Source organism: Oncorhynchus masou, chromosome 13 (genome assembly GCF_036934945.1).
Source record: "Oncorhynchus masou masou isolate Uvic2021 chromosome 13, UVic_Omas_1.1, whole genome shotgun sequence".
NCBI lineage: Eukaryota > Metazoa > Chordata > Actinopteri > Salmoniformes > Salmonidae > Oncorhynchus > Oncorhynchus masou.
In genome coordinates, this window is record NC_088224.1 from 59954711 (window position 1) to 59971180 (window position 16470).

At 45.7% G+C, this 16470-nt stretch overlaps 1 protein-coding gene across 2 annotated transcripts in view; it reads right to left on the bottom strand.

Moving 5' to 3' along the window:
- LOC135552732 (sodium/calcium exchanger 1-like) overlaps positions 1-16470 on the bottom strand; it is a 114977-nt gene that overhangs the window by 27099 nt on the left and 71408 nt on the right. The window contains exons 3-8 of one of the 2 annotated variants that reach the window (XM_064984541.1): positions 9135-9272; positions 8622-8849; positions 8147-8488; positions 7302-7757; positions 2810-3186; positions 550-653 (exon numbers count right to left, since the gene is read on the bottom strand). In XM_064984541.1, coding sequence (XP_064840613.1) covers positions 550-653; positions 2810-3186; positions 7302-7757; positions 8147-8488; positions 8622-8849; positions 9135-9272 — 1645 coding nt within the window. Of the gene's footprint in view, positions 1-85; positions 204-549; positions 654-2809; positions 3187-7301; positions 7758-8146; positions 8489-8621; positions 8850-9134; positions 9273-16470 lie in introns of those variants that run through there. The other variant, XM_064984542.1, reaches the window with a different exon arrangement.

A 16470-nucleotide genomic window follows, 5' to 3' on the forward strand; every position in this document is an offset into this window, starting at 1 on the left:
CCACCTATAGTGCCTTACTGGTACTAGCGATAAGGCCCAACTCAATCAGAGCCTGAAATGGAATGAAAAAGGTACAGGTACTTACTTTCATTGGACCGTACCTGCGTTTGTGTTTTAGAGCCAGTATTCTATAAGAGGTGCCACAACTCATTAACGGTGCAGTACTCCGTACCCGTCAGCACCAAACCATTCCCAATCACTGACATCAGGAAAACAAACCCCTACACACTCACTCTCACTTTCTCTCCCTGTTTGTTTTCTCCTGCTACGGACTGAAATGTGAGCTTCGGCTGGAATTTATTGTTTGTCTGTGGGTAGACTGACTGTAGATTACAAACAGTGGCAGAGAGAGAAAGAGAGAGAGCCAGAGAGAGAGAGAGAGAAAGGCCGTATCAGCTGTTATCACACCTGTTGTATTACTGGAGACTGAGAGAGAGTGCTATGTCAACATGGCTGGCATGGTTCACTGAGGTTCAACTGATACTGGGAAAATGGAAAAGGGACATTCACAGACATGCAAACGGACACACACACTACAAGTACACACACCTGAGATTCCCCTCTTCAGCCAGCGCGGTTCCTCTAGTACGATGAAGAAGTTCTCCTTTTTCTCATACTCCTCATCGTCAATGATCCTCACCTGCAGGGTCTGACTGCACACGCACACACACAAACAGGCCAGTATCAGAGGTCTGTATCAGAGGTCAGTAACCAACAAATGGATTAGACTGTCTTCTTTAAATGTATTCAACAGTTAAAGATATCAGTGGAAGGATGTAGTCCCAGGGGTAAGTCAGGGATTTTGTTTTACTTTACAGAAAGAGCTCACCTCACACACACACACACACACAGACGACGACAACCCCCCCCCCCTTAATATAGAGCCACAAGGCTCTCTTTCCACCACGGGTCACTCCCAGATATCAATGCGCTAACCATACTCTATGTACAGCTATTGAGCAAAAGGCAGGGAGGGGAGCGGCACAAAGCCAGACAAAGATGTCTTCCTCCCCGGGGGGAAGCCCCAGACATATTAACAGACACAGCTTGCACTTAAATCACTACAGAGGACACACGTCAATATCACTCCACGGCTGAATAATTCAGATAAAAACATGCACACCGGCCAGTGAGGGGACACCCAGGGTTCTGCAACACAGAGGGACGTCGCCCCTGCTGAATATTATCCCCTACTACTGTGACCCAACCCTCAGCCACTGCTCCAACCCTCAGCCACTGCTCCAACCCTCATCTAGCTCCTTCCATCCTGTGATTCTACCTACTGGCACGAACCACTACCCACTGTAAGTCCTTTACTGTACCTACTACTGAGCAACCTTAGCCTCAGCGTCTCTTGGGGATCCCACTGGCACTAACCCATAGGGTCCACTGCATCCCCCCTACAGAGTAGTGCAGGGCTAGCGGTCAGCTTTTATTTCAGGCTGATGCGGATTGGCTGGCAAAAAGAGGAAATATGTGGGGGATGGAGTGGAGGAGGAGTTGGAAGACGTGTTTCACTTAGTTATTATGCACATTAGTCCTGATAATGTCTTCCAGGACATTGTGCCTGAAAATGTCACCACAGCAACAGTCTCCCTGTTGGCGACGCAAACATAAACAAGCGATGAGAGAGAAACAAAGAAACAAAGAGAAAAGAGAGAAAGAGGGAGAAGAAAGAGATACAGATGTCGGATCTTAATTTGAGACAAATTTGCTACAGCAGGAAAATGATCTCGCAGCAACAGGAAATGTAAATATTATGCGAATTATAATTAACAGACATTTTTGTAGAGGTTGATAAATATTTTTGGGGGGAAAAATCTAGCCTGAAATTTCAAAGTGGAAATTACAAACTTCAGAAGCCTTGTTCTCCTGCAACAAGGTGATCATATTGAGATCCTACATCTGTAGATACAGGAAGATAAGAGGCTGAGAGAGAGAGAGAGAGAGAGAGATAGAGAGAGAGAGAGAGAAGAGCAACAGCAAGAGCAAGAGCAAGAGCAAGAGCAAGAGCAAGAGCAAGAAAAGAGAATGAGAGAATAGAGGAAGAGAAGAATAGATACAGCGAGATGAGAGCGAAATCAGAGATGAATGAGAAATAAACATGATGTTCAAATTACCATTCTTGTGCAGATTTGTGGCGAGAGAGAAAGAACCAGAAAAAGATAAGACAGACATGAATACAGATAGAATGGTAATATAGCATGGTGTAGCCTACTTTAAGGCAGCAACACATAGCAGTGTGAATACAGTATTGGTTATGAGTTGAGCACAAACACTCAAGCCATTGATGGAGTTAAATCTCCCACCAGGTTGGCCTTGATGAATAATGGAGAAGAGTGTCTGGCATGGAGTAGGGAGAGGGGAGGGGGAGGGAGCAATAATGAAGGAGTAGGGAGAGTAGGAAAAGATGGAGGGGAGGAGAGTGGGAAAATAGGAAGATGGATAAGAGTGGATGAAATGGAAGCAACCAATAAACAAATAGAGTAGATGTGTTGAGGTAGGGAGTCTGTATGTCTATTTAACGGATGTGAAACGGCTAGCTTAGTTAGCGGTGCGCGCTAAATAGCGTTTCAATCGGTGACGTCACTTGCTCTGAGACCTTGAAGTAGTGGTTCCCATTGCTCTGCAAGGGCCGCGGCTTTTGTGGAGTGATGGGTAACGATGCTTCGAGGGTGACTGTTGTTGATGTGTGCAGAGGGTCCCTGGTTCGCGCCCGGGTATGGGCGAGGGGACGGTTTAAAGTTATACTGTTACATCTATCTATCTATCTATCTGCCTTTCTGTGCGTCCGTCCATCACTACTCACGTTGTCTGGTCGTTGGAGAACTCCAGCTCTCCCTGGGTGTCCTCGTAGTCCACGCCGCCCCCCTTCGCAGTGCCCGCCTCCGTGTGATAGGGCAGAATCACCGTGCCGCGGGCGCCCGAGTTCCTCACCACCGAGATCTCCATGGTGCCAACACTCTCGCTGACGCGCACCAGCCGATCACGGAATGTGAAGATGCCAGCATGGTCGTCGTCCAGGATGGTCACCGTGGCGACCAGTGGCTCCACCAGACGGCCCTTGGGTCCCGCGCCTGGCTCATCACTCTCGAACATCCCCTCGGCATCACCAATGCGCAGGTTGAGCAGCCGCACGAAAAAGTGCTCGTCTTCCTCGAAGATGTCATCATCGATGATGCCGACCTGGGAAAGGTGTAGGATGGAGGGAGAAGGGGTGGAATAGAGATGAAGATAGAAAGTGGCAGCTGTTATAGACCATAAATGCTTGAGAGAAACGCATCAAACCAACCGCACTGATGGTCATAGACATGGGACACTAGGGGATTGATTGTTGTAGTCACTCATTCATAACTGATGGTTGACTAGAAATTGAGTTGTTTCCTAACTCTCTCTCTCTCTACACATTCCTTGTTTCCTCCCTTTCCTCAACACCCCTCCTGCTATCCAGAAATACACTCTTTGTCCTCTGTCTAAGCGTGAACATGAAATGACACGAAAACTACGACGCGTTCAAAGAGAGAAACATCATCTCCAAGGACAAAATACTTCAAAGCTCACTTCCTCCTTTTTTCACCGTCTCTCCCCTCTTCCTCTCAGATGAAGTCCTATTCACTGTCAGTCAGGACCATGAGGCAGAATTTAATGTGCTCTAGTTTCCGGAAGACTCTCCAGCTCTACCGGTTCCTCTAAGACAGTGGTTCCCAATCTTTTTATAGTCCCGTACCCCTTCAAACATTCAACCCCTCCAGCACCAGGGTCAGCGCACTCTCAAATGTTGTTTTTTGCCATCATCGTAAGCCTGCCACACACACACTATACAATATATTTATTAAACATAAGAATGAGTGTGAGTTTTGTCACAACCCGGCTCTTGGGAAGTGACAAAGAGCTCTTATAGGACCAGGGCACAGATAATAATAATCAATAATTTTGCTCTTTATTTAATCATCTTACTTATAAAACCTTAATCGTTCATCGAAAACTGAATAACTCAGCACAGGTTAATGAGAAGGGTGTGCTTTTGAAAGAATGCACATAACTCTGCAATGTTGGGTTGTATTGGAGAGAGTCTCAGTCTTAAATCATTTTCCACACAGTCTGTGCCTGTATTTAGTTTTCATGCTAGTGAGGGCCGAGAATCCATTCTCACATAGGTACGTGGTTGTATCTTAACAGCACAATTTGCCAAGGCAAGAAACTGAGCGCAGGATACTTCTGATTAAATTACATTTTCACAGAAACGCTTTTTTGCAATTTCGATGAGGCTCTCCTGTTCAGATATCGGTAAATGGACTGGAGGCAGGGCATGAAAGGGATAACGAATCCAGTTGTTTGTGTCATCCGTTTCTGGAAAGTATCTGCATAACTGCACACCCAACTCACTCAGGTGCTTCACTATATCACATTTGACATTGTCGGTAAGCTTGAGTTCATTTTCACACACAAAAAATCATACAATGATGGAAAGACCTGTGTGTTGTCCTTGTTAATGCAGACAGAGAAGAGCGCCAACTTCTTAATCATAGCCTGAATTTTGTCCCGCACATTGAATATAGTTGCGGAGTGTCCCTGTAATCCTAGATTCAGACCATTCAGTTGAGAAAAAAACATCACACAGGCCAGTCATGTGAGAAACTCGTCATCATGCAAGCGGTCAGACAGGTGAAAATTATGGTCAGTAAAGAAAACTAAGCTCGTCTCTCAATTAAAAACAAGTGTCAATACTTTGCCCCTTGATAACCAGCACACTTCTGGATGTTCTAAAAGCATTACACGGTCGCTGCCCATATCCTTGCATAATGCAGAAAATACAAGAGAGTTCAGGTGCATTGCTTTAACAAAGTTAACCATTTTCACTGTAGTGTCCAAAACATCTTTCAAGCTGTCAGCCATTCCCTTGGCAGCAAGAGCCTCTCGGTGACTGCTGCTTTGTTACCCAAGTGGCGTCGGGAGCAACTGCTTGCACGCGCATTACCACTCTACTATGTCTCCCTTTCATGGCTTTTGCACCATCAGTACAGATACCAACACATTTTGACCACCAAATTCCATTTGATGTCACAAAGCTGTCCAGTACTTTAAAAATATCCTCTCCTGTTGCCCTGGTTTCCAGTGGTTTTCAGAAGAGGAAGTCTTCCTTAATATCCCTTACGCACATTCCATGATCGAACGTTCTAAACACACTTCCTATCGGTTTGGCAATTTCCGGTCAGTCTAGTTGTTACCGACCTATGTCACAGGTTTTTACTTGGTGTCTTCAGGACTTGCCTCATATTAATATTAATGATGTACATCGAATTGCTAAATCAGCCTCCGAGACTCCAGCTCGCAAGAATGAAAAGGGGTTCAAGATGTATATAGGAAGCTACATAGACAACTATGAAGGTGAGTACCAAGTCAATGACTACTAACTGTAGCTAGCTAGTTACTTCATAAAATTATGTAACGTTGACAGAATCTACCTGAGAATGTGTGTATTTTTGTTAGCTTGGTTAAGTTGTGCTTGCTAGCTATATTTGCTAGCTAAAAATAATTGTTATTCATGTCTTCTACACAGTATCTAACAAAGATACATTGACAGGGGAGATGTCTGCCTGTCACAGGTCCATGAGGAAGAGCGAAAAGCCGCACAGCATGAGAGTAGGGAAAGGTTATAGATAGCTACAAGGGACCTTGTTAAACATTTCCTGTGAGACACTGTCATAATGTTCAAAATGTGTTGGAGACAGTATCAACGTTTAATCTTAACAGTAGATAGATATTAATGATGGTTCCCAATCCCAATTTAGAATTGCCCACTTAACAGGTTATTTGGTAAGGATCTGTTGGTGCAGTGTTTGGTAATTGTGTTACTGAGAGACAATCTATTCCTGTATAGTTAAATGAGTCCGTAGTTAAGACTAGACACTACTATGTTTATTGTTATTTATGGGCCGCATCATTCTTGTTTCTCACTTCAGTCTTTCATCACACTTATCTTCACAGATGGTGTTAAAGCACTCCGTACCAGTGATAGTGGTCCAGAGCCACTGCTCCTGTGTTGCAGGAAGTGCTCTGTGCAATCATCTGATGGCCCTTCTTTACCAGACAGCGCACTACTCTCAACTAAACATTCCTGCTGCACCACCAGTTCACAGCTGCACAGACACAGAACAGCATTGGCACAAGCCAAGAACACTTGTGAGTCTATCAATATCCATTAAAAAATGCACCTGAAAAGTATTCAGCCTATGTAAAAGTAAATCCTTGTTAATTAGGGTGTGAAGCCAGGTCCGGTTGGTGGGATAGAGTTCCGTAAAACTACTAACTCGTGTGCTGATGGAATAAGGTAAGTTGGAGGTTCCTAGAATGGAAACATTATAGAAAACATTTTCTTGTGATTGTATCCAGATAAGCCTAAACAGTGGCGTCTTTACGATGTAATGGCAAATGTTTGGGACAAAGACTGTGGGGAAATATATAATCTATAAATCTGTATATTTTAATTCATTTTATTTGAATTTTCGGGCTTGTGCTGTTTCTGGAAAAGTTACATGAGTCTTTGTCATAGTAATCTCTCCAACCTGATGTTAAGGTTTTAAAATGTTTTGCAGAAGTTCTCTCTATAAAGCACTCAATGGATACATGCCTGACATGGACTTTCTCCGCGTCTGCCAACGTATGCCAACTTTTCTCCACTTACTGCCCCTCTTGTGACAACAAGAGTACTGCTGGTAGTAGCAGTACTACAAGTAGAGCTAATGTGTCTATGGACACGGGCCTTACTTTTTTTAAACCATTTATCATTTTTCGAGCAAACGGCATGAGCAGCAGCTTCATTTGGCTACATACGGACCGGACCGTTAGTCGAATTCCCGCAGAGAGTAACGGTTAATGTGATTGGATGTTAATTATTTGACTAGGCTACCTGTATTTGACATTGTGTTGTTATTTCGCTGAACACTAGATGGTTGAATTTTATTTTTGGCAGTGAAACGAGGCTACTCAAGCGAGAGAGAAAAAACTCACCCAAATGTATAGCCAAGTTGGAAAATATAAATGGATTGTTAGGGGGGAAAAAAAGAGACAGTTGATCCGGGACAGAGAGGACTCTGGCCGGCGCTAATTCATAGGGTAATTAGTTTCCGCTGCTGTTTTCTGCTCCTTCCATTACGTGACGTCTTCATCTGTCCACGACAAGCAGGTCTAACGACCTAGCTGGGGATCTGCTTGGCAGTACAGTTGTGCAACACTTATTGCTATAATTGATTATAACTGTACATTACTGTTTGCTTTCCTCCCCTTCCACTGACCCTCACCTTGATCTCCTTGCAGGTCTCTCCGGGTTTGAACACCAGCGTTCCCTCGTTGTACTCGTAGTCGGACCCGGCATTGGCTGAGCCGTCCTCGGTCCGGTAGTCCACATAGAAGGTGCTCTCCCCCAGGCCCCCTTGACACACCACAGCCAGCCTCAGTACGCCACAGTTCTCCATACACTGGCTGTGGGTGCTCTCGAACGCCAGGCGGCTGCACTCAGCCAGGTCGTCGTCCTCGCAGACCACTTCCTCGTCTACGGCGGTGGCGCGGCGGGAGTGGTCGGCGGCGTGCCTCTTGAGCACGTTGCCGGCGCCGGTCATCATGCGCGTGGCCTGGATGCGGTAGAAGGCGCGGCTCTTCTGTTGATGGAGGAGGGCGTAGTAGTTGGCAAGATCTACCAGCTGATCCAGCTCCTTGTCCGGAAACTTCTGCTTCAGCTGCTTCAGGATGCGGATCACCTGGGGGCAGAGGAACAGTGGGTGAAAAAGAGGGACACAGACACACAACCTCGACACAGAGAGAAAGTTTGTAATTTTTGTAGGTTCAGCATGTTAGTAGCTCTTAATAGTCTCCTTTGCTTGAGTGTGTTTGTATGTGTGGTTGAGGTGAGTATCTACAGTATGTGGGTGTTCATGAACTGCCTGAGTGTGTCCTCTTCATCTCTTTTTACTCTCTCTAACCCTACTGTGCCTTTATATATTCCCGAGAGTGGCTATGTACATGAACGGGATGAGTGTATCCTTTATAACTCTTCATCTCTCTCCCTCTCCATACTGTACCTGTATCCCTCTTTCTCTCCCCCTGATGTACTTGAATCCCTCTAACAGCAGGTCTCTCTCTCTCTCACCTCTTTGCGGCTCTCGTCCAGCTCCTTGGTATTCTCTACGGTCACCATGGTGCTGTTGGAGTTGGGCAGGTAGGCCACGGTGCCCGCCGCATTGTTGGCCCCATCCTGGAAGTTCTCACTGGGCATCATTCCCACCCCCCCTCCACTCTGAGGGAACTTTCCGTCCATAATCATCTCGAAGCCTTTCGGGGTTGTGTCCCCCTCAGTCTCCACGACGATGCCGTGCTTGTCGGCGCGGTAACGCTTGGCCATGTACTTGTAGAAGAGCAGGCGTCGGTCGGCGATCCAGGCCAGGATCACACACACTGGGAAGTAGAACAGGGTGACCAGAGCCTCCCACACCTGAACACACACAAAGACAGGGGACCATTACAAGACATACATCCAAACTGGAAGGGGGTTGATTGTTTGGTTACACACACACATACAGTATCTATTCATATTTGCTAACACACACACACACACAAAAGTGTACCTCCACTACTCCAGGTGAGATGACAGAGAGGATGAGGAAGAGCCAGATATAGGCGAAGATACTCCAGAAGGCTGTGATGAAGAACACACGCAGGTGTTTGATCTTCCTGGTCTCTCCTTCAGGGATGACCCACACACAGATGGCGATGATCACAAACATGTTGAAGGCGGCACTACCCACGATGGTGCCAGGACCCAGCTCACCCGCCTCAAACCCATGCCCACACACCTAACACCGGGAGACAGAGGAGAGAGACTTTTGAAGAACTTTTCTTTTTGGAGAACTTCTGTGCAGTATAAATCAAAAAGGCCATGTCATAAAAAGGCCAAATGTTATGTTGGTAAGATTTAACAATAACTTTAAAGTAGATATCCGTTTCTTTTTGTCATTTTCAACTTCATTCCTGTACTAGTATACACTGCAACACTGATATGTTGTCGCTGGGGGGAGTGTTTTTGATGCGACACCCACTTATGAGTTGTGCTCGGGCAGTCTTTATGACATGACACCCACCTCTATGACAGACAGCAGGATCTCTGGGGCGGAGGAGCCTAGAGCCATCAGAGTCAAGTTGGACACAGTCTCGTTCCAGATACGTACAGTGGCCACAGATGTCTCACCGCTTGGCATGGTGATGGTCACCTCCTTCTCCTGCAGGACAGACAGAGAGGGGTCTCACACACACACATGAATGCATACATACACACACACGCGCTCAGGTCATCACTCTATTCCCCCCATACCATTCCAGTATCTCACCACCAGACTCATACATATCTTAATCTCATCTAGCCAGTTACTGTAAAAAAACAACTGCTCATAGGCCAGAGATGGTAGTGGGAGTAGTAGTGGGAAGCTATTTCTTTCTTCTCCACATATAAGCATGACGGATGGTATTTACAGTATCCTACCATCAGGGAGGACGCGACCCTGACTCCCTGACAGAAGGGAAGGGGACAATCTGTTATTCTAATCTAGTGATGGGGTGACTATGGAGACTCGAGTTTTATTCGTCGTATGTAAGGGATACACATGGTATGCAACGTACTACAAAATGCTGACTTGCAGGTTCCTTTACATTGACAGTGACCTTGACATGTAGGGTTGGTTAATTTTACTGAAGTGGGCTAAGTCAGGGTCACAGAGTGTTTCTTGGTAGTCTTAAACAAATCTACTTTCAAACAAAAGTATAGACCTCACACACACATGGTTATGGGCTTAAAAAAGAAGACATCTGTACCATGTCAGATGTAGAGTTGAAATCTATTCAATTTTGAGATTGCATCCCAGTATTACCCCTTATATCATCACAGCAGACTGAAATATAACAAAACCGTTTGATATAGAAACCTGATGTTTATTAATGATGAAATTATGAAAAATATGAATAACATTCCACCCACGAGGCCACAATATTTTCCTAAACCTCAACTTCTAAATACTCTCCTGCAACCTGCCTCACCCAATGTGGCGTGGATCTGCTTTTTCTAAAGTATTTCTATATACTTCGGATCTGGAATCCCTCAACTGAAGCTAGCCAGCTACCTACCGATCAGCTATCAGCTGGCAAACCATTGCTAGCGGTCATCAGCTAACCTTTAGCTCGGAAAGCTCTCGCCAGTTCGAACAACGTGACTCAAACCAGAGCATAACGGACCTATTTCTCTCCATTTCCCCGGATTCCTACCGCAAACAATGAACATTTTCATCTGGATCTTCCCAACTAGCTAACCGCAATCCCGGGTGACCACTTCTGGCTAGCGTTTCCATCCCGGAGCAAGCACCAATTAGCCTGAAGCTAGCCCGGCCAGGGCTCCTGTGCTACCACAAAGCCCAATCCTGGGCTACAATATCCGGACCCCTTCTACTGCCGGTAAGGGGCACAGAACCCCGCCGATCCTCTACAACTGGAATACTGACATAATCTGCCTGATGATTCCAACAGGCCCCTTAGGCGCGACGCCCGCTGAAGGCCCATTCTGTTAACCTGCTAGGCCTGCTAGCTACCTAGAGCTACTTGGAAGCCTACTAACTCCACGACTGGTCTATCGACGTCACCGCACGAAGAGGAAAAAACAGACTTACCCCCATCGCGACGTCCCCCAAAAGCTAACTTGCTAGCTCCGGTCTGCCAACTGCTAGCCCCTGCTAACTGCTTGCTTGCTAACCCAGTCTGCTAACTGCTAGCCCCTGCTAACTGCTTGCTTGCTAACCCAGCCCCGGTCTGCTAACTGCTAGCTTGTTTAGCCCCGGCCTACTAACTGTTAGCGTGTTAGCACCGGCCTGCTAACTGTCTGAATCGCCGTGTTCGCAGTCAGCCCAACCACTCACTGGACCCATATGTTCACTTGGCTACGCATGCCTCTCTCGAATATCAATATCCCTCTTCCATTACTGTACTGGTTAATGATTACTGTCTTATTTCACTGTAGAGACTCTAGCCCTGCTCAATATGCCTTAACCATGTTGTTCCACCTCCTACATATGCGATGACATCACCTGGTTTAAACGTCTCGCGAGACTATATCTCTCTCATCATTACTCAATGCCTAGGTTTACCTCCAATGTACTCTCTTCCTACCATACCTTTGTCTGTACACTATGCCTTGAATCTATGCTATTGTGCCCAGAAACCTGTTCCTTTTACACTCTGTTCCAAATGTGCTAGACTGCCAGTTCGTATAGCATTTAGCCGTACCCTTATCCTTCTCCTCCTCTGTTCCTCTGTTGATGTAGAGGTTAATCCAGGTCCTGCAGTGCCTAGCTCCACTCCTCAGGTGCCCTCATTTGTTGACTTCTGTAACCGTAAAAGCCTTGGTTTCATGCATGTTGACATTAGAAGCCTACTACCTAAATTTGTTTTACTCACTGCTTTAGCACACTCTGCCAACCTGAATGTTTTAGTCGTTTCTGAATCCTGGCTTAGGAAAACCACCAAAAACATTAATCTCCATCGCTAACTATAACATTTTCCGCCAAGATAGAACTGCCAAAGGGGGCAGTGTTGCAATCTACTGCAAAGATAGCCTGCAGAGTTCGGTATTACTATCCAAGTCTGTTACCCAAACAATTCGAGCTTCTACTTCTAAAAATTCACCTTTCCAGAAACAAGTCTCTCTCTGTTGCCGCTTGCAATAGACCTCCCTCTGCCCCCAGCTGTGCCCTCGATACCATATGTGAATTGGTTGCCCCCCATCTATCTTCTGAGCTCGTGCTACTAGGTGACCTAAACTGGGGCATGCTTAACACCCTGGCCATCCTACAATCCAAGCTTGATGCTCTCAATCTCACACAAATTATCAATGAACCTACCAATCCGTAAACACGGGCACCCTCATAGATGTCATCCTAAGTAACTCGCCCTCCGAATACACCTCTGCTGTTTTCAATCAAGATCTCAGCAATCACTGCCTCATTGCCTGCATCCGTAATGGGTCTGTGACCAAATGACCACCCCTCATCACTGTCAAACGCTCCCTAAAACACTTCTGCGAGCAGGCCTTTCTAATTGACCTGGCCGGGGTATCCTGGAATGACATTGACCTCATCCCATCAGTAGATGATGCCTGGCTATTCTTTAGAAGTACCTTCCTCACCATCTTAAATAAGCATGCCCCATTCAAACAATTTAGAACTAGCAATAGATATAGTCCTTGGTTCACTCCAGACCTGTCTGTCCTTGACCAGCACAAAAACATCCTGTGGCGTTCTGCATTAGCATCTGTGATATGAAACTTTTCAGGGAAGTTATGAACAAATATACACAGGCAGTTAGGAAAGCTATGGCTAGCTTTTTCAAACAGAAATTTGCATCCTGTAGTCCTAACTCAAAAACATTCTGGGACACTGTAAAGTCCATGGAGAATAAGAGCACCGCATCCTGAGGCTAGGAAACACTGTCACCACCGATAAATCCACTATAATTGAGAATTTCAATAAGCATTTCTCTACGGCTGGCCATGCTTTCCACCTGGCTACCCCTACCCCGGCCAACTGCCCGGCACCCTCCACAGCAACCCGCCAAAGCCCCCACTATTTCTCCTTCACCCCAAAACAGATAGCTGATGTTCTGAAAGAGCTGCAAAATCTGGACCCGTACAAATCAGCCGAGCTAGACAATCTGGACCCTCTCTTTCTGAAATTATCTGCCGAAATTGTTGCAACCCCAAATACTAGCCTGTTCAACCTCTCTTTCGTATTGTCTAGATTCCCTAAGATTGGAAAGCTGCCACGGTCATCCCCCACTTCAAAGGGGGTGACACTCTAGACCCAAACTGCTACAGACCTATTTCTATCCTACCCTGTCTTTCTAAGGTCTTCAAAAGCCAAGTTAACAAACAGATTACTGACCATTTCGAATCCCACCGTACCTTCTCCGCTATGCAATCTGGTTTCAGAACTGTTCATGGGTGCACCTCAGCCACGCTCAAGCTCCCAAACGATATCATAACCGCCATCGATAAGAGACATTACTGTGCAGCCGTATTCATCGACCTGGTCAAGACTTTCGACTCTGTCAATCACCACATTCTTATTGGCAGACTTGACAGCCTTGGTTTCTCAAATGATTGCCTCGCCTGGTTTACCAACTACTTCTCTGATAGAGTTCAGTGTGTCAAATCGGAGGGCCTGTTGTTCGGACCTCTGGCAGTCTCTATGGGGGTGCCACAGGGTTCAATCCTCGGGCTGACTCTCTTCTCTGTATACATCAATGATGTTGCTCTTGCTGCTGGTGATTCTCTGGTACACCTCTACGCAGACGATACTGTTACGTTCCCCAGTTTATGTGTTGTAGTTTGTGTATTTGCATGTGTTTATTTCAGGAAATGGCTTCATGTAATCCCTCAAGCAGCTGATTGGTCGACTCCATGGCTAATTGGAGAGCTGACCCCGCCCCCTCGTCAAGACGCAGCTGTCTCCAATTACCCATTCATTCTGAAGTTATATAAATGCCAGTGTTCTGTTCAGGAGAGAGAGATTTGCTGGGAGGTCATTGCAGAGATTTTGCTGGGCTGAGAGTTGGTATGTTTTGTGAGTTTGTTGCTCAGATAGAGCTTATTTGATGTCCTTTGTTTCTTAGTTTGTTTGTGAAATTGTTTAATATTCTGTTTCATTTGTTCCCAGGGGGGAAGGGGAAGGCACCTAGGGAGAGCTTAGGCAAGAGGCCCGCAGGCATGCATATACCCGTAGCATATTCGCTGTCTAGGCACACTAGGTAAGACCTGGGCGGACCACCCCCTTGTATTTTGGTTATGGCACCAGGTGGTGCTAAATTAGGTAAGTAGTGGGTAGGCAGGTAAGATAGGAGAGGGGGGGCTTTGAGATTTACTTTCTTTGCTTTGGTTCCGTCCAGCCCCTTTTCCCCATATTACCGTGTGAAGGAATAAAGTCCTGGTAAATGGTACCACATTCTGCCTGTTGTCATTCTTTCTTGCACCTACAGTCCATACCTTTTTCACTTCACGGAGAGTTTAGTTGTAGAAGGGTGTTGCGTTCCCTCTTCATAGAGGCGTGCGTAACAGATACCATTCTGTAAACATCTGGCCCTTCTTTGGACACTGTGATAGCTAACCTCCAGACGAGCTTCAATTCCATACAACTCTCCTTCCGTGGCCTCCAACTGCTCTTAAACGCAAGTAAAACTAAATGCATGCTATTCAACCGATCACTGCCCGCACCTTCTCACCTGTCCAGCATCACTACTCTGGACGGCTCTGACTTAGAATACGTGGACAACTACAAATACCTAGGTGTCTGGTTAGACTGTAAACTCTCCTTCCAGACTCACATTAAGCATCTACAACCAAAATTAAATCTAGAATTGGCTTCCTATATCGCAACAAAGCATCCTTCACTCATGCTGTCAAACATACCCTCGTAAAACTGACCATCCTACCAATCCTCGATTTCGATGATGTCATCTATAAAATAGCCTCCAACACTCTACTCAACAAACTGGATGCAGTCTCAGTGCCATCCGTTTTGTCAGCAAAGCCCCATACACTACCCACCATTGCAATCTGTACGCGCTCACAGATCACTGCACCTGTAAACAGCCCATCTATCTACCTCATCCCCATACAGTATTTATTTATTTATCTTGCTCCTTTGCACCCCAGTATCTTTACTTCCACATTCATCTTCTGCACATCTACCATGCCAGTGTTTTAATTGCTATATTGTAATTACTTCGCCACCATGGCCTATGTATTGCCTAAACTCCCTTTTCTTACCTCATTTGCACTCACTGTATATAGACTTTTTATTTTATTTTGTTCTACTGTATTATTGGCTATGTTTTGTTTATTCAATGGGTAACTCTGTGTTGTATGTGTCAAATTGCTATTCTTTATCTTGGCCAGGTCGCAGTTGCAAATGAGAACTTGTTCTCAACTAGCCTACCTGGTTAAATAAAATTCAAAAATCCCCATCCCTCCATCCCCTTCTCCATCCCTCCATCCCCATATCCCTCCATCTCCATCCCCACATATCCACATCCCTCCATCCGCAATCCTCCATCCACATTCCTCCATCCGCATATCTCCATCCCTACATATCCACATCCCTCCATCCCTATCCCCATATCCCTCCATACGCATATTTCCATCCCTCCATCCATACATATCCATATCCCTCCATCCCCATATCCCTCGATCCGCATCCCTATAACTCCATCCCCATATCCTCATCCGTCCCTATATCCCTCCCTCCTCATATCCCCATGCCCGCATCCCCATTTTCCTCCATCCCCCCCCCCCATCCCCATCCATCTCCCCCTCGCAGAGAGCCAGCATAAAATCCAGACTCTCATAGTGTGCTTAGGCTTGCATTACCTCAGGACATACAGCGGAACAGCCCCCCTGTTACAATACACTCCAAATTAGGCCACTGGGGTGGTCTAAATCCTTCCTAATGGATGAACTTCTGGAAATGACTCCTGATAGATGCTCTTATTGTGAACTTACAAAAAATGGTGTGCAATTTGCTCGGTCAGAGAGAAAATTGAAAAAGTGATTATGAACAAAGATGTTGAACACGTGGTTGGATTTAAGGAGGACAATATTACAAACTAGTAAATTCACAATGGTGTTTGATGGCCCAACAAACTGAAATGGATTAATAACTCATGATAAAAAATATTAACTGCCCCAGTTAATTGATTATTTAATGGATTCCAAGGCTAGAATCTATTTCAGTTTCTTGTCAGCAGAGAAATCCAATTCATAACAATGTCAAATAGTCTGGACCAATTATCTAAAGCTTTAAATCAGATGGAATCAATAATTCACTGAGTCTCATTATTTTCCAATTGTTTCGTTCTGAACAGAACCGCTATTTTTTGGGTCGCGTTCCACTGGTCCGACCAGCAAAGCTTTGAAAAGTACCTGTTTATATCATTTTCTGTTCCTTTTTTAACTAGCATTGAAAATCCATTCTTCTCTAATAAAAAAATCTCTCCCCATTGTCTTTTTTTTCAACAATACAAAACATACACATACAAACGACATCACACCAACATCAACTACATCACACCTGCCCTGACGAACATGCTCACAACCCCATCTCCAGCGCCCGCATCATTCTCCGCCACATGGCCTCAAATTGCACCATTTTGTTTCTCTCCGTCGCCCGCGCACTCTCTCCCCGTCTTCTGAATCACGCTGAAACGTCCGTAGGTTACAGTAGCCTATGCTTCGGAGGGGGAGGGGCAGGTAGCTTACACACGCGCACACACTGGCATAAAAATTCAGCTGGCAGGCAGGCAGACACTGGAAGAAGTTTCTGAGTGACAGAGTGAGGGCTTTGCATAGGCACTTTGTAGCATTTTTTATGGGACTAGAAAAACATG